The sequence below is a fragment of the Tasmannia lanceolata genome, unplaced genomic scaffold (assembly GCF_043159265.1).
Source record: "Tasmannia lanceolata isolate RefF3 unplaced genomic scaffold, GAP_Taslan_0.1 ptg000037l, whole genome shotgun sequence".
NCBI lineage: Eukaryota > Viridiplantae > Streptophyta > Magnoliopsida > Canellales > Winteraceae > Tasmannia > Tasmannia lanceolata.
Genome location: NW_027518714.1, coordinates 13,737,510 through 13,755,624, shown reverse-complemented (window position 1 = coordinate 13,755,624; position 18,115 = coordinate 13,737,510). Strand labels below are relative to the sequence as shown.

Genomic DNA, 18,115 nt, shown 5'->3' with positions numbered 1-18,115 from the left:
ATCTATGGTGGGCCCATTACATGAGAAGGTGCTAAGAACTTGTATTTGGGAATTAATTAGTGTCTTAATTTTTATTCAAAAGTTTGACCAAAGGGTAGAAGAATTCCTACATTTAATAGGAGTTTGGGTAAAACTGATGCAAAATAGTTGAAAATGACGGGGGGTTGAAAATGGAAGTTAAATGGGATTCAATGAAATGTTCAGAGCATGGAAAAGTATGTTCGAATTACATGAATAGGTTGAATTTAATAATGGAAAGAAGGGAAATCCAAATGGGTATCCAATGCCCATGAATATGGATTTTGAAACATTAATTTAATGTGTTTTCCGAATTCCGGGGGTTTAAAAACTTAAAATCTAGAGGCTACTAAATTAGGAAAGTTAGAGATAAGGAGAGAGAAATGAGAAGACAGGGGAGGGAAAAACAAGAGGGCTCCACAATTCAATAATATCTGAAAATAAAGATGTGGGTGGCTCTTAGAATCTCTGTTCAAGAGGTTTAGAATTTTGATGTAATTTTCCTGTTTGGATTTCAAGAAAAACATTTTTATGGAAAGTTTTATCGTAAGAATTTTTTCTTTCCACAAGTTTAGAGAGAAATGATAAGATTATTGTTAACTTAGATGGATATTATCATAAATTGATGGTCTCCCAAGAAAAAATTGAATAGGGTTGGTTCAATTCTCTTTTTAGAGAAATTATACAGTGAAATGCTGTATAAATACATAAAGTTGGTACGATAGAAGTACCACCCTTCATATTTGATCCAACAGCAGATCCTCAAAAAGTGAGCTTTTGTTGGATCAAATATCAAGGATGGGATGATGAGTACGTGTTTATTCTTCCCTTCATCATATAATTTCTCTCTCTTGTTCTATGCACGGTTTAAAATTTCGACTGAAATCTGAAATTTCGGATACCGGTGGGGACTGAAACCGAAAATTTCCGAAATTCAATTTTTCGCCATAATTTCGGTTTAAAGACATTATTTATTAAAAAAAAAAAGTGTTACAAAATTTTGGAATTTCGGTTCGAAATTTCAAAATTTGGGTCCGGAATTTGGAACCAAATTATGAAATTTCAGTTTTTGGTGGGGTCCGAAACAGTTACTGAAACCGAAATTTTAAACCATGGTTATATGCGAAAAAAGTTTGAATTTTTAGAAATATTTTTCCTTTCCAAACTTTTCCAGCGAATTCAGCAAAATATTTCTAACACATGAATTGCTAGCGTCCATCACAAAAGGGTTTTCGCAGCTGGTCTGTCGCACATCGGACTAGCCAACTTTTGTATCCATTAACGAGGTGGGTGGTCTGAAGTGCAACAGACCAGCCGGCGGAAAGCCTTTTGCGATGGAGCTTAGCAAATCCCTTCTAATGCATGAACTTGGGCTACCTTCCTATTTTAACATTTTAGAGAGAGGGAATGATGTGGTTTAAAATAGAGAGAGAGAGAGAGAGCTCACAGAAAACAAATGCACTTTCCACCTGTCCGTTTGGAAAGGGTATCCAATGACTCGGCTATCAAGTCATACGTTTTCTCGGGAGTTTCTCGTATTTTCTGGTGGCGTCATTAAGTTATTAAATTAAGATGCACTTTTCATCTAAATATAGTAAGCAAATATTCGCAAAATATGGGGATGGATAAGTATTAGTTAATGCAAATTCACAATATCTGGACAATAAATCTCAATTAGCATATCTTATGAACCTAGATGGTCAAGTATCAGTGTTTTGATCGGCCTAAAGCCTTTGGTCCCACTCTCATCTGATGATTATAGACCGTTGATCAAGCATCAAAAATATAGTTTTTCAAGATGATGATTTATGTAAGCCGTAATCTTCGTGGGAGTGCCTTCTTTATTTGGCCCTGGAATCAGACCAACTTGGTCAGCTGATTAGATCAACGCTCTTGATCAGATCACCATGTTTGGCATCAAGTCATTCTCATTTTAAAATTTAATTTTCATCTTTTTGAATCCTAAAAGAATGTTTAAAAAAGAGAGCGAATTACTGCAAAAAATCACTTTTAAGATCAATGGTAAAAGCCAAGAAATTAGACGGTGGATGGCCATGCATGCATTGCAGCACAAAAGTACAGTGGGACTCACATTATTTGGGCGGTCCAAACCATTCATTTGTTGAGCCCTAACATAGATAGGGTGCGCCCTTAAGCTCTCCATAGGGATGATCTAACCCTCTGATTTGCGGAGGACCATACCATGTCTATTGGATCCATATCACAAGGCCCAAAATTATTTTGGGGAATATGCTAGCCATCAATACGTAAAGCCATCTCGAGCCAGACTTTTGCATGTGATGACAGCCACCTATGTTACTTTTTGTCAGATCTCATCTTATTTGTTGACGTGGCCGCTATCACATGCAAAAGACGGGCACGAAATTACTTTCTTCCCTCTTCGCTCTTTTCTCTACCATGTCATTAAGCCATAACTGCGTACAGCGTAACCATTAATAGGGGTGCAACCTGGGTCAGGTCGGGTTGAGCTTTTGCTAAAAAATGACTTGGAATCAACTTGAACCCCATCCGACCCGACCCACCCCGACCCGCCCCAACCCTATTTATGGAAAAAAACTCAACCCAATTTCCCAAGAGTCAATCCAAATCGCACCCCTAGTAACCAGGACCCAGGACACTCTGATAGATGGTTGAATTCAAAATGGATCTTGACCTAGACTCAGATAGTAAGATCCAAAAAAACATTTGGTAAAGATCCATAGATAAGCAATCTGAATGCATCTTGTCCAAACATAGATGGATCTGATCCGAAGTGGATCCATTGACACCCCTACATTCCACTCGTCTCTTTTATTTAGAACCTCCTCATTGAAAAACCTGCTTGGATACATGGTATCTTTTAATGGCTCTTTTGTATACATGGTAAGTTCTTCTTTGAATTTTTTTTTGAAGAAAATAAACTCTTAAATTCACTTTCCATGATTTTTCAAAATAAAATTTCCCTATTTTCAAGAAAAAGTGCAAACCCGCAAGGCTCTTGGATTTTTTTTCCACATAATATTTTTTCCATAAATTATTTTTCCCCAGAGCAAAACACACACTTAAAATAAAAGTGGTGGTGAAAAGTACAAAAAAAATACATATAGGATGGCAATATTGGAAAGGGTCCTTCGCAAAAGGCATTTCGCAGCTGGCTCGTAATATTTAAACCCAGCCACCTCGCTAGTAATTCCCTATGGCTCTGTTCGCTCGTGCTCCCGGGAGACCAAATTCCGGGAAAACACCCCATTTTTCCTCGAGAAAGCTAAAATTTGCATGTTCATTTGTCTTCACGGGATTTTGAAGGAGCCTAGGTGGAACATCTCACATCTGACATGGAAATTGGGAAAAATAATGTGGAAATGAGTCTTTTTTCACAAGTATGAGATTCATGCTTTTCCAGGAAAAACAAGTGAAAAAAGGTGGGCAAGCAGTTTCTCGAGAAACCTTTTCCTACACAGTTCCTATGCAAGTGAACAGGAGCGGGAAACCTTATCCTGCACAGTTTCCTTGGATTTCTTTTCCTAATGTCACATCAGATTTCCGTGAAACCTTTTCTTTTCCTTTCCCGAAAAAACAAGTGAACAGAGCCTATTAGGAAACTAGGTTTTGGTAAGAATCATTTTTTTTTTTGGGTAGGCAAGCTGGGATTAGGGGGGGCCCTACCAGAAGTAAATATAACAAATTAAGAAATAAAATCCCCCTTTTTCAACTATCAATATGTAGATTTCAGATCGAATGGTTTCAAATGGCCAATCATAGTGGGACCCAATTGATTAAGTGGGGGTCCCACTTTACCCTAATTCCTTTTTGAACCCACAAAAGAATCTCTCCTATAGTCCTTCCTATCTATCCCCATATTTACTTTCCGTCCAAAATATCACGATAAATTAAAAGTACACAGCCCTGCAACATATAAAACCCCCTCCTCTCCCTCCGTTCTCTCCCTCTTTCTCTCCCCCCCCGTTTTGTGGGTTTTGTCTCTTTCTCTCTCTTCCCCTCGTGTATTTTTCCCTCCTTTTCTCATCTCTTCTTTTCAGTAGTAATGGGGAAATACATGAGAAAAGCTAAGGCCACTCGCGAGGTTGCTGTCATGGAGGTTTCTCAGTCGAGTCTAGGGATTATAACCCGAGCCAAAACCCTAGCTCTCCAAAAGACTACTTCCTCTACTTCTTATCTTCAGCTTCGTAATCGTAGGCTTGAGAAACCCACCTTTGTTTTCACTACTGAACCAAAGAAAACCAAAGAAAAACCAACTACTGAGAAAGAGAGTATTTCCACCTCTATCCTCGAGAACGAGGCTTCGTTTGGAGAGAATGTTTGTGAGATCGATGGAAGAGAGAGGTGGGTTTGATTTTTTTAGGGTTTTGTTTTCTTTTACTTCTTCTTTTTTTTGTTTTAGGCCAATTGAAATTTTTTCTGTTTTAATGTCACAATTTAGAGAAAAATGACATGTTTATGGCTTATTTAGACTCATATGATCATAAATTGAAGGCCCCATATAATTTTTTTTTTTTTTTTTTTGGTGTGAAAAGAGTAAGAAATTTTAAAATAATTTTCCTTTCCAAGCTTTTCCAGAACATTTCTGCAATCCAAACAGGGCTTTAGGGTTTTTGGTTTTTTAGCTGCTAGGGAGATTATTTTGTTGGTTTTTGTTTTCTTTTATATTTTCTTTTTTCTTTTTTAGGGTTTTTGTTTTTTTAGCTGCTGGGGGGATTTTGACTGGTTTTCATACTATTTTTGTTTTAGGGTTTCTTTCATGTTCGCTAAATCTTTTTTGGAAATGGGTGATTTTTGGAATCCCTTTTTTTTTGTTTTTTTTTTTTTTATGCATGCAAAAGTTGCTATTTTGTTTCCTTTGTTGTCTTGCCAGGGTGAGTTTTTTTTGGAAATTGAGTGCTGTTGTTTAGTTTAGGGTTTTTCTTGATCATAAAAGGGTTGTGTTAAAAATTGCTTATTTGAGTTCATTTCCCCCAATCTAATCCTTAATTCCTGCCTTGTTTCTAAAACCTGGGTAGTACTAAAACATCCTTGCCTTTCATCATGTCTGCTCTTTGTGATTTTGGGATTGATTTTGTTTATGGCTTTTCATCTTTGAAACTGGGCTTTTTTCCCGCTCTTTTTGGCTGTTTGCTTCTTTTTTTTCCTCTTTTTTTTTTTCGGATATTGAGAATGTTATTTTGAGTGATTCATGTTTTTTTAAATGGAAAAGTTCTATTTTACTTAGTAGGTACTAATAAGTTATTTTTGGTTTCCATTTATGAAAGTTGTTTCTATTAAAGTTCTGTCTAATTTTCATGTTTAGAATTTGGTTTGGGTTGTTTTTATTAGTTTTTTATTCATATGGGTAACTGGTCTTTTTTTTCCCCACTTCTCTCTTCTATGATGCTGATTTTCTTTGCCCTGGTAGCATAAATATATTTTTTAGGTAATCCATGGTTGAACATGTCTTTTTTTTAATTTTTGTTGTGGCTTGTTTCTGACACTCTGGTAACTGCAAAAAAAAAAAAAAAAAAAAAAATCTTGTTTAGAGCTGATCATCTTTGGAACCGTGTTGACATGTGCTGTTGGAACTTGTATACTAGTATTAAAATAGAGACAGAGAGAAGATCTTTGTGGGTTTTTCTTTGTTTGATATTTTTTTTTCTCTCACTTGTTATTTCTGCCTCATTTCTAAAACATGGGTACAATTTACATTGATTTCATATAGGACTCCACCTATCGGGGGTCTTTTAATATGGAGATACGGTTCTGTTTCTGGAGCATGGATACTTCAAAATCCTATTTCCTTTTAGGTTGTTTATTGTGTACAAGTTGCTTTTCTGTATTTGACAAAACTTAGATTTAATGCCCTTGTTGTCTTCATGGTGAGCTTTTTTTTTTTTTTTTTAATTTTAATTTTTTTTTCTGAAGCTTATTCATCCATGTGTGTGTGTGTGGTTGGAGGGTTTAAGTTGTTTGGGAGATTGTTTACTGCAAGACCTTTGATTTATATATCTATGTATCGTACTGCTATCGATTGACTGGTTTTGTAATTTTGGCTATACCTTAGGCCCTGTTTGGATTGCAGGAATTTTCTGGAAAAGTCGGGAAAGGAAAAATAATTCTAAAATTTCCAACTTTTTTACACAAAAAAAAAAAACTTGAACCAACAACCTATTAAGTTTTTATTTAGAGGGGCCTTCAATTTACAATGATATCCCTCTAAATTAACCATAATCATATCATTTCCATCTAAATTGAAAGAAAAAAATTTACCTAGAAATTGTTTTCCATCGGAAATGTTTTGATTGCAAGAAAAACAGTTCTACAGCAGGGGCCTGGTGCATTGTTACTTGTGCTAACTGGTTTAATAACTTAGATTTACATGATATCTTGTTTAAATATATTTGTTTCGATCCACCTATGCGGCTTTGATTTTTGTGGATTACCGATTCTTTCTATTGATTTCTCTGCTAATCAAGCATCTTGGAAGGCAAACTAATTCTATGTCAGCTAATATTTCTGTTGGATGGTTCCTTTTTTTAAAAAGAAAAAAGAATTTTGGCAAAGGAACCACTGCCTTGAACTTTGAAATTCGCAAGACAGGAAAAAAAATGCATTTTCTTATTTTTTTTAATATATATTATCACAATAATGAAGATTCAACCCCGTTATTACCTTGTTACAGGAACATTAGGGAGACCACACCTTCTAGTCTGATAAGAGACTCACATAACGTAGAGACACCTGGTTCTACAACCAGACCTACAAACTCTACTGCAGCAAACAGGAGAATACGGAATGCGGCGCACAATAATATTCCAACCTCACTTGAGATAGAGGAGTTCTTTGCCGGTTTAGAGCAGCAGCAGCAGAGAATATTCATAGAAAAGTATATAATCCTTGATCCTTCCTCAAGCTGTTATGATTCTTTACTTCCTGAAGTTTTCCAATATTGTTACTTATGTTTTCAGGATATGGTACTCTATTTAAAAAAAAAGTATTTTAACTTTAGAAAATAAAGGACTCTGAAACCCCACCAATAATTTGTAGTAAATAGGCCAAAATACAATTTAAGCGGACCAATGAAGAAAGAGGTTTTTTCTGAGAAAACTTGCAAAAATAAGCTTTACCAAGTGCATAAAAGACCCAAATTTTCGATTGTCATGGCAAAAAAATTCTTGATTATTAGTCATATTTTTTCCCCAATGTATATAATGTTGATCAAATAATAAAAGAACTCCCATATTCGATTTGAGAGTTAAGGAGCCCATTTTCTGAAGCCACATCAAGATCATTATCTTGTGTTCTGATTTAACAAATGCTTTCTGCATTGCTATCTGTGGTTTTTAGTTTTACATTGAATTTGTGCAGGTATAACTTTGACCCAATAAATGATTCGCCTCTCCCTGGTCTCTACGAATGGGTGAGGTTGGATCCATAGCTCGTGCTTTTCATCTGGGCTTCTTTTCCTGCAACCTCTCTACTGATCTCTGCCCAGTATTTTCGAGAGTGCTTTTCAAGGGTGGTGATGATTCCACCCATTGTTTTCTGCCGTAAAAAAGGAGAAGTGTCAAAGATAATGTGCAGTCTAAAGGTTTGTAACATAGATAGCTAAGTTACACTTAGAAGCATAAATCTTAAATCCTTTAACAGGTCATTTGGGAAGGGGTAGGGTCTTTCAATTGTCATGTTTGTCACTGATGATACCAGTTTGATCAGAATGACTCTCTGGGGTATAGGATGAAATCACTGATTTTGTTTCGTCAATACTGCTACTGATTCAGCTGAAAGCTCATGGAAATAAATGACTCCCCTTTACCCTTCTTTGTCTTCATATCTCTGCTTGTACTTGCACTATTAAGTTGTTTTTACTTTTATCTGTGGTGAAAAGCTGTTAGTATTGACTGGTTGGTTTGTAGGGATTAAAGATTGATTTCTTTTTGTTATTTTTTACATTCTTGTACTTGTAAAAAAGTCTCCGTCCCTCTGGTAAGGAGTGTTTGTGTTAAGAGTTTTACTGGGGATTGTTCGAATTGAAGATCGATTCTCTGGGGTATCTTTATTATCTTTATGAGGCTGCTGGGTTTTGTTCTAACGAGGCTGTTTAACATCTGTTGCGAAGATCTAAATGAAACTCACATATTACTTTATTTTCCCACTTGCATTTTGAGTGCAATTTGTATCTAAACTACACTCACATTTTTAGTATACTACATTAAAAAGGTCATGTTGCATACTACCAACTTGATGGGCCATCTTCGGGTGATGCAGTGGGGTCCAAATCTTCGGCTGATGCGGTGGGTTCAAATCTCAAAAACCTTGGGAAATGATATATTTGCCCTCTTTTCTACCCTTGGCCACCCTCTTGTACTGTAAAAATAACGGGTGGCCCGGAAAAGAACAGGAGGCAAATATATTAGTGCCCAATATTATTTCTTGACACTGATCATTCTAGTTTGATGAACTAAGGCCTTGTTTGGATTGCCAGAAAAACAATACTACTCAACTCAACAAAGCCTTTGTCCCAAACTAGTTGGGGTCGGCTAAAATGAATCCTTCAGAAAAATTTAATGAAGAAGGTGGAAGGAATCTACCCGGCTCTAATCCCAGCTCTAGTTGGGTTCTTCTACGTGGATCATTTTCTTATTCCATCCTATTCAAGGTCATGTTCTCTGTTGTGTTCCTAGCTATCCTCCTCACTGTTTCTACCAAAGTTGTTTTCGGTCTATTCCATATCTCTTTTTACTCTATCAATTTGGCATGAGTCGTCTCTTCTCACCGGAGCATCCAAAGGCCTACGTTGGATATGTCCAAACCATCTTAAGCGGTGTTCTCTCATCTTCTCCTCAATTGATGCCATCCCCACTTTTTTACGAATGTCTTCATTTTTAATTCTATCTAATCTTGTGTGGCCACACATCCATCTAAGCATTCGCATCCCTGCTATACTCATCTTATGCATATGCTGCTTCTTGGTGGCCCAACGTTCTGAGCCGTACATCATGGTGGCCTCACAGCTATCTTATAAAACTTTCCTGCCAGAGAAAAAATACCCGATGGAAAAAAAAAGTTCCTTTGGAATATTTTGTCTTTCCATGATTTATTGGGCAATGATATTTAATTTAGAGGGATATCATAGGTCCCTCTGAATAAAACTTGAATAGGGTTGGTTCAAGCTGTCTTTTTTTTTTCTTTTTTTTTTGTGTAAAAAGAAGAAAATTTTATAAAGGAAGATGATACCATTTGTGTGATTTTCAATTCATCCCACCTTGCCTAATTTATGCCTTATTTGTATGTACCGTATCCTTTTCAATCGAAGACGATTTGCAGCACATAAACACAGCAATTAAAGCCCTAATCCTAGTTTGGATTGGATTGGACAGATTCTGTGTGATACAATCAGTTTGGAAATAAGGAAGTGGCAATTCTCTAGTTTTCTTTGCATTTCAATAGACATATGACTGTTTTAATGTAGTTGCTGTCTTCAAATTGAAGGGGTAACACCCTATTTGAATGTAATATTTTGATAATCGCACCCTACCGTTGGTGTTTTTTTTTTTTTTTTCCGTCTGATAATAACACCCTATTTGAATGTAATATTAAGGATGACACGCACAAATGGAGAAAAGGACGAGAGAATAGAAATTGCAGGTGAGAGGACGAATATTGAAAATAGAAAATTGGTGCCCAGAGAGATATGAGGCACGAATTTTGGGAAAGGTTTATCTTTCCCTTTTTAATATAATTTCATTAAACATGAAAGCCTAAAAAAATGGTAACCACCACCCCCACCCTATTTTTTCCTCAAAGTATGTGTAAATTCAAGATCCCAAAGGCAATTAAATGATGCTTAACAAGTGGTTAGCAAAACCCAATTATAATTTTTGATAGGTGAGAATCACATCTTGATGGGGTCCGGACTCAGCACTGATGGGTCCAAACTCAGCACTGATGAGGTCCGAACTCAGCAACCAATTGGCTGTTGGCACGTGGCCCTCACAGGGACCGTTGCAAAGCCAACACCTGTCCCTGCTAGGTGTGACACCTGGACCAATCAGGGACTTCCACTTACCCTTCTTAGGTATGAGACCTGGTCCATACAGAGGCCACCACCTGTCCTGGACAGGTGGCTCAGAACTACCACCTGTCCTAGACAGGTGGCTCAGAATAACTATAAATAGCCTTCACTTGTGCTAAGGTGAGGGATCTGAAATCAAAACCCTAAGCTTTTTGCTCTGACATTGCTCTGCACTCCTGCTCATACTGACTTGAGTGTCGAAGCGCCCGTCCGGAGCACCACTCCGGGTTGGTCCTCTGACCCTTTCTCTTCTTGTCTGTGCCCTTGTGCAGCGCAGGACTCCCCTAGCCTTTCAGGTGTGACTTGCCAGATCAGCCCTTCAGGCCCAGATCAGCCCTTCCGGCCCTACCATAACCTGTTACCAATTTTAGACCTAACAGATTTGGCGCCATCCGTGGGACGCCGCAACAAAAAGCTGTTCGGAACCTCACTTAAAAACAATGGTAGGAAAAAACGGAAAGCATGTGCCAACCTCTCGGACGACCTGGGCTACAGCCCCCCGCGAAGGAAGAAGCGAGCGATTGGCCTCGCAGATAGAGGTCGGGGCGCCAGGGGAGCGCAGGCCGACTCACTCGGACCGTTCAGACCCTACCCCGACCCCGAGGGAGATGCGTGCTCTTTTCCAAGAAATGACTGCTGTGATTGCGCAGTTCAGGAATCCGGCCACCGCACTCCAGCAGCACCCAGCCGAAGCCTCTCAGCCCGCCCAGGGGAGGGGAAGCTCCCGTAGAGAGCACACGCCTCCGCCCCGGGAGCAGACTCGTCACTCCACAAGACGAGATCACCTCTCCCGGGGCAAGCATGTGCGCCCCGAGCCTCGCCTACATCACCGGTCGCGATCTCCCTCCGTACAAAGGCATGGCAGCAAGGGAGACGCCACGCACGGAGAGGGATCGCGGCACCGGCGAAGGAGTCCGGCCAGTCAGTCCGGATCGGCTATGAGCCCGCCAGTGAGGAGAGAGAGGCCCGTCCACCGGGCTGAGGAAAGAGAGGACCCGGTGTTGCGAAGGATCCAGCAGATCGACCACCGGATCGAAGAGCTCGCCAGAGAGCAGGGCCGGCCTGCCTCCCGGATCTTCACAAGCGCTCAACCATTTTCGGACAGAGTGCTCAGCGCAGAGGCCCCTACGGGCTGGAAGATGCCGCAGATTCCGCAGTATGACGGGACCACCGACCCTGTGGACCACCTGAAGACTTTCAGGACCACAATGCTCCTTCACAGGGCGTCAGATGGATTCCTTTGCTGGGCATTCCCCACCACGTTGACCGGAGCGGCGCGGGACTGGTACTCGCGGCTTAAGCCCAGGTCAGTGGATAATTTTGAGGATTTTGGGGATGACCTGGCCCGCCATTTCATGAGCAGCAGGAGACCCAGGAAGACGACCGCTTCGCTGATGGCCCTCAGGCAGAGAGATGATGAGGCCTTGAAAGTGTTCGCCGGTCGCTTTAACAGGGAAGCTCTTCAGGTTCCCAACCTGGATCCCTCCGCGGCCACGAACGCCCTTCTGGCCGGCGTCCGATCAACTGACTTCAGGCGAGCAGTGGCCCGGCGCAACCCGCAGTCCCTCGCAGACCTGATGACCGGGGCGGAGGAATACATCTCGGTGGAGGAAACTCTCGCCGCCCTGGACTCCGCTGGCAGGAGAAGGCCCGAGGAGAAGAACCCTACCAAGCAGCGTAGGGATGATAAGTCTCAGAAGAATGAGAGAAGCCCTTCCCGCAGGGAGAGAAGCCCTTCTCGAAAGGGGAGAAGCCCCCAAGCGAGAGAGCATTACACGCGGCTGACCGCGTCCAGAGCACAAATCCTGGCAGCCATTCGGGAAGAGGACTTCATCCGGTGGCCGGAGAGGCAGAACTCGTCGACAAAGAGAAACATGTCCCAGTACTGCAGGTTCCACAAGGACCACGGCCACGACACCAACGCGTGCCTTCATCTGAAGGAGGAGATCGAGCAGTTGATCAGCCGAGGGTACCTCGGGAGGTACTTGAAAAATGATGACAACAGAAGAGAGCGCAAGGACAAGCCGAGGCCCAGAGGCAGAAGCCCCCGGGGCGCTCAACCTCTGGGCGACCACATCCAAGCTTCTGCCCTGGCCAACCCCCCTCCTCAGGTACCTCAACCTCAACCTCATGGTGTTATTGGTACCATTTCAGGAGGGCCGACCGCAGGAGGAACCTCTTCATCAGCCCGCAGGACTTATGCCCGGCAGGTCAACGCCGTCCATACCTGCAGCAATAAGGCCAGGCTAGAGAACGTGATATCCTTTTCAGATGCAGATCTCGACGGCCTGATCCTCCCGCATGATGATGTCCTGGTCATCACCATGCTGGTGGCGAACTGGGAAATGAAGAAGATCTTGGTCGACAACGGGAGCTCCGCAGACATCCTCTATTATCACGCCTTCGAGCGGATGCTGATCGGAACTGACCGTCTGAAGCAGGCCAACTCTGATATGTTCGGGTTCTCCGGAGAAGTTGTCAAAGTTGAAGGGCAGATCGAGCTTCCAGTTCTTATCGGGGAGCCGCCCTGCCAGTCCTTCGCCATGGTGAACTTCTTGGTGGTAAGGACCAAGTCGGCCTACAATGCGATCCTAGGACGCCCCGGCCAGAATCTCCTCCGAGCTGTTCCCTCCGCCTATCATCAGAAGATGAAGTTTACTACACCAGGAGGTATAGGGGAAATCAGAGGGAATCAACCCCAGTCAAGGCGGTGCTATGCAGCGGCACTGAAAGGGAAGAATGCGTCCGAGTCTCTGCCAATCGAACTGTTTGATCTAAGGGATGAAGCCCAGATCCCTTTCTACAGCGATGACGACCAGAGGCTTGTCCGGATCGGCTCTGCCTTGTCAGAGGCCGCGCAGCAGGATCTTGTTGAGTTCCTTAGAGCCAATGCTTGAAGGCCTGTAAAGAATCTCTGTAATGAAATTTCAAAAAGAAATAAAGTGGAGTTACCACTAGACTGTGTCCCTCACTTTTGAGTCACTAGTATATGCCAGCTCCCCCCTAAAAATACTCTAAGTGTTTGCAGACTTAGCTCTCATTCTAAGTGTTTGCAGACTTAGAGAACAGCAGTGGAGCACTCCGGCGCGTCCAATTTGGTGTGGAGATCAGTTCCGACCACATGGACCCGCCCTAGTGGAAACCTCCTCAAAGACCTGCCCAGCCTGGCCGTCCATAGCCGAAGCCGGACAGGATATGGCGCAATCGCTAAACGCCAAAACACCTGCCCGGCCTGACCGTCCACAGCCTTAGCCGGACAGGATATGGCGCAATCGCTAGGCGCCAAAAAGGCTCTAAGTGTTTGCAGACTTAGCTCTCATTCTAAGTGTTTGCAGACTTAGAGAACAGCAGTGGAGCACTCCGGCGCGTCCAATTTGGTGTGGAGATCAGTTCCGACCACATGGACCCGCCCTAGTGGAAACCTCCTCAAAGACCTGCCCGGCCTGGCCGTCCATAGCCGAAGCCGGACAGGATATGGCGCAATCGCTAAACGCCAAAACACCTGCCCGGCCTGGCCGTCCACAGCCTTAGCCAGACAGGATATGGCGCAATCGCTAGACGCCAAAAAGACTAAGTGTTTGCAAACTCGGAGACAGAAGTGGGTCATTCCGGCCAATGACATCCGGTTAACCACTCTGGCTCGGCAGAGAGATGAGGAAGAAGCACAGACGTCATAAATACAAAAACAAGACAGCCGTACAGACAGTTAGACAAAATTGAATTTGTATTCGTATCACAAAAGTGCTCTTTTCGCCGAGCTGGCTTACAAAGATTGAGCCTCGCGGGCCATTACAAAAATTTACAAAAATTAAGGATAGGAGATCTGCCCGGCCACTCAGGCCTCCCCGTCGGCCGCCTCGTCGGTGACTGCCTCTGCAGTAAGGGCTGCAGCCTGGCCGGCCTCGGCGGTTGGAGGGGTGACCTCGGAAGCCAGAGCGACTTCCTGTTCTACCTCGTTGGGTTGGGAGGAGTCCAGTTCACCTTCTTCCTCCTCGTCCTCTTCATCCTCTGGAGGTGCATACGGGACGTCCAGTCCGTCCAGAGAGATGTCGGGGTAAGCCTTCTTAACCTGCTCAGAGCAGAGAAGGAACCCCGCCTTATAGGCTTGGAGGCCCAGGTTGAAGAACTGTGTGTCCTTCCTCTCTTCGGCCTCCCGCACTGCCACTTTCACGGCCGCCTCGATAGCCGCCTTCTCCCTCTGGTCGGCTCTCTCCCTCGCAGTTAGGAGATCCTGCACGGCTTGGTTCTTGACCCTCTGCACCTCGTCCTTCAGGCTGTTGCATTCGGCCTCTTTGACCTGGACGGCTTCACTAAGCCCATCCTTGTCTTTTTGGAGCTGGCCCTTCTCGGACTCTATCTCTGTGAGCGTCTCAGAGAAGAGATAACTCTTCTTCGCCATATCTCTAGAGTACACCTGGAGCTGATAGAGGGCGGAGGCGATCGCCTCTGCACAGGTCTCCAGCGCCTCTTTCTCGGCCTCCCGACGGTCGTGCGGGAGGACGCCCTGATACATCAATTCTGTGGCCACCCGGCTATCCCCGAGGCCGGTGTCCGTTTTCTGCACCGCCCAGTTTGGGCGGAAGACATTGTCGCCTCTCGCTTCCGTGGCGGCAGGGATGCCCAGGACTGGCCCGCTTTGTTGGGGCTCTGCCACCCGTGCAGACCCGGAGCTCTGCCCGGTGAGACTTGGCCGGCTCGGCTTAACTGCAAGCTTGTGTGTCGCCCGGCTGCTTTTGAGAGGGTTAGCCAGTGCGACCATCGCCGGAGTTGACTCCGGCACCTTCCTTTTCTTGCCCTTAGGTTGGGGCTGCTCATGCGTTGGGGACGCTTGGGAGCTCTGCATGATTCTGTCCATCATGGACATCTGCTTCACCATTTCTGAACGTGAAAACAGAACAGAGTTAGAACTATAAAAAAAAAAGAAGAAAAGAAAGGAACAGTTCAAAAAATAAGAGCTGGCCTAAAAACGTTTACGTACGTGCCGGCGTCGCACGGCTGATACCGAGCTCCACCAGGACGGCCTCCTCGGAGAATTCCGAGCAGTTTATTTGACCGCGCTTCAGCTCTTCTTTGATCAAAACGAAGGTCATGTAGTCGTAGCCTTTAAGGACTGGCTTTTGACTAAGGCCCTTGGTGTCCGGCGTTCTCCATTCCTACGAGAACGGCCAGTGGGAGCCCTGCTCGGTGTCCCTAGCATAGAAAAACCTGTTCTTCCATGTGTGAATGGAAGTAGGTATGCCAGTGATCATTTTCACCTCGGGCCGTTGGCTGATGTAGATCCAACCGCCGTCCTTGTGCCTCTTCAGATGCGCACACATCCTGAAGACGGGCAGGGTGGGGTTCCTACGGACCCGAACTCCCAAAAGGTGCAGGAAACCGACCAGCGTCCTCCAAGAGTTCGGCACGACCTGTGTAACCGCCAGCCCGTAATAATTCAGCACGTCAACAAAAAATGGATGTAAGGGAAGCCTGAGCCCGGCCCGTAAGGCTTCTTCGTATAGGCAGAGATCTGCACTATCGTTGCTGGCCCGGTCCCCTTCAACGGCCGCCCTCAAAAGGTACCGATCAGGGATAAAGTATTTGTCCTTGACGGCCTGAAGTTTGCCCGGCCCCAGATGATTCACCTCGTACAGGGCCCCGACGTTGTACTGTGGGTTGGCCTCCATCCGCGCCTCCGCTATCACCTCCACGGGTGCGCGCGGCAAGCGTGGAACTTCAACGTGTTCTTCGTCGTCACTGGTTTCTACCCGGTGCGGTCCATCCCCACGGACCGGGATTGTGTCTAAGTCCACAATCTCTTCCTCTCCGCTCTCCTCGTCTACTACGATTATTACCTCCTCGTCCTCAACACCAGCCTCCGCAGGAGAGGCCGGCCTCGTCCTCTCCGACGCCCTGGACCCAGTACTACTACTAGTCGAACCGGACTCCTTTAAGCCGGAGTCCGACTCGGAACTGGTGCTAGACATTAAAAGGGAATAAAAGAAAAGCTAAAAGAAATTACCGAACTGAGGTGCTGACCGAAGATCTCCGGGCTCACTGATCCGAGGCGGGCAGAAATTTGACTAGCCGAGCAGTAGAGAAGGAGAGGAGAATGTGAAAAGTAAAAAATGAAGAGTAAAAACTCCGGTATATATAGGCTTAGAAGAGCGGGAAAAATCCCGCCCTTTTCCCACCAGCCGGAGTGCGCCACGTCACCCACCGCATTAAATGCACCGTCCGCATTAAATGCAAGGTAAAAGTTCCAAAGCGCAAAGTGATGACGCCAGAAGACAGCATATCTGTCCGGCCTGGCCGTCCAAGGCCTTAACCGAAGCCGGACAGGATATGGCGCAATCGCTACTCGACAAAAGACCTGCCCGGCCTAGCCGGCCAGAAGGCTTAGCCGGACAGGATATGACACGTTCGCTAGAAGACAAAATATCTGTCCGGCCTGGCCGTCCAACGCCTTAACCGAAGCCGGACAGGATATGGCTCAATCGCTACGCGACAAAAGACCTGCCCGGCCTAGCCGCCCAGAAGGCTTAGCCGGACAGGATATGACGCGTTCGCTAGAAGACAAAATATCTGTCCGGCCTGGCCGTCCAACGCCTTAACCGAAGCCGGACAGGATATGGCGCAATCGCTACGCGACAAAAGACCTGCCCGGCCTAGCCGCCCAGAAGGCTAGCCGGACAGGATATGACGCGTTCGCTAGAAGACAAAATATCTGTCCGGCCTGGCCGTCCAGCGCCTTAGCCGAAGCCGGACAGGATATGGCGCAATCGCTACGCGACAAAACACCTGCCCGGCCTAGCCGCCCAGAAGGCTTAGGCGGACAGGATATGACCGTTCACTAGGCGACAGAGGACCTGTCCGGCCTAGGCACCCCGTCCAGGAGATCTGCCCGGCCACGACGCCCAGGAGGTTTGGCCGGCCAGATTTCTGGTTCAAATTTCGACCGGACTGGATTGCACAGGTGCTCCTGCCCGGCCGTGCCCCTTCAGGCCAAGTCTCAAGGCCGGACCATGCCGCCCAGAGGCCCCTGGCCACCGCGGTTTTTTCTGGCCCTTGTCTGAGGCCGGCCTCAGCTGCCCAGAGGCCTCAAGGCCGGCCAGATGCTGCTTTAACCCTCTTTTTGCTTCCCCTAGCCGCTGTCACGACTCAGAGAACCAGGGGGCAACTGATGGGGTCCGGACTCAGCACTGATGGGTCCGAACTCAGCACTGATGAGGTCCGAACTCAGCAACCAATTGGCTGTTGGCACGTGGCCCTCACAGGGACCGTTGCAAAGCCAACACCTGTCCCTGCTAGGTGTGACACCTGGACCAATTAGGGACTTCCACCTACCCTTCTTAGGTATGAGACCTAGTCCATACAGAGGCCACCACCTGTCCTGGACAGGTGGCTCAGAACTACCACCTGTCCTAGACAGGTGGCTCAGAATCACTATAAATAGCCTTCACTTGTGCTAAGGTGAGGGATCTGAAATCAAAACCCTAAGCTTTTTGCTCTGACATTGCTCTGCACTTCTGCTCATACTGACTTGAGTGTCGAAGCGCCCGTCCGGAGCACCACTCCGGGTTGGTCCTCTGACCCTTTCTCTTCTTGTCTGTGCCCTTGTGCAGCGCAGGACTCCCCTAGCCTTTCAGGTGTGACTTGCCAGATCAGCCCTTCAGGCCCAGATTAGCCCTTCCGGCCCTACCATAACCTGTTACCAATTTTAGACCTAACACATCTTGACTTGGATTCATAATAAATTCAAATATAAATGCTAATTCTGAAATGGACAATTTCCATACTCCTCAATTAGTCGTGACCGCTCTTATGCCATCTTTTTCCCCATATATTGTACGAGTCAAGATTAACTGTGGCATCTTGGTGTTGCAATTGGCATCAATTACAATTTCACATGCTAATATTTCACAAGCTAGTTTAGACCAAGGTTTAAAATTTCGGTTTCGGGCCAAGGAATTTCAAAATTTCGACGGAAATAATCTGGTAAATAACCCAAAATGATTATTTTATTTAATATTAAATTTTGGCCTAAATTGCTGA

General features: G+C 45.0%; 1 protein-coding gene across 1 annotated transcript; it reads left to right on the top strand.

Moving 5' to 3' along the window:
• Positions 1–3,952: 3,952 nt before the first annotated feature.
• Positions 3,953–8,059, top strand: LOC143860872 (cyclin-dependent kinase inhibitor 4-like). Its single transcript, XM_077371715.1, has 3 exons — positions 3,953–4,362; positions 6,689–6,892; positions 7,375–8,059. The coding sequence occupies exons 1-3, from the start codon at positions 4,064–4,066 to the stop codon at positions 7,442–7,444; spliced, it is 573 nt and encodes a 190-aa protein (XP_077227830.1). The 5' UTR covers positions 3,953–4,063; the 3' UTR covers positions 7,445–8,059.
• The last annotated feature ends 10,056 nt before the right edge of the window (positions 8,060–18,115 follow it).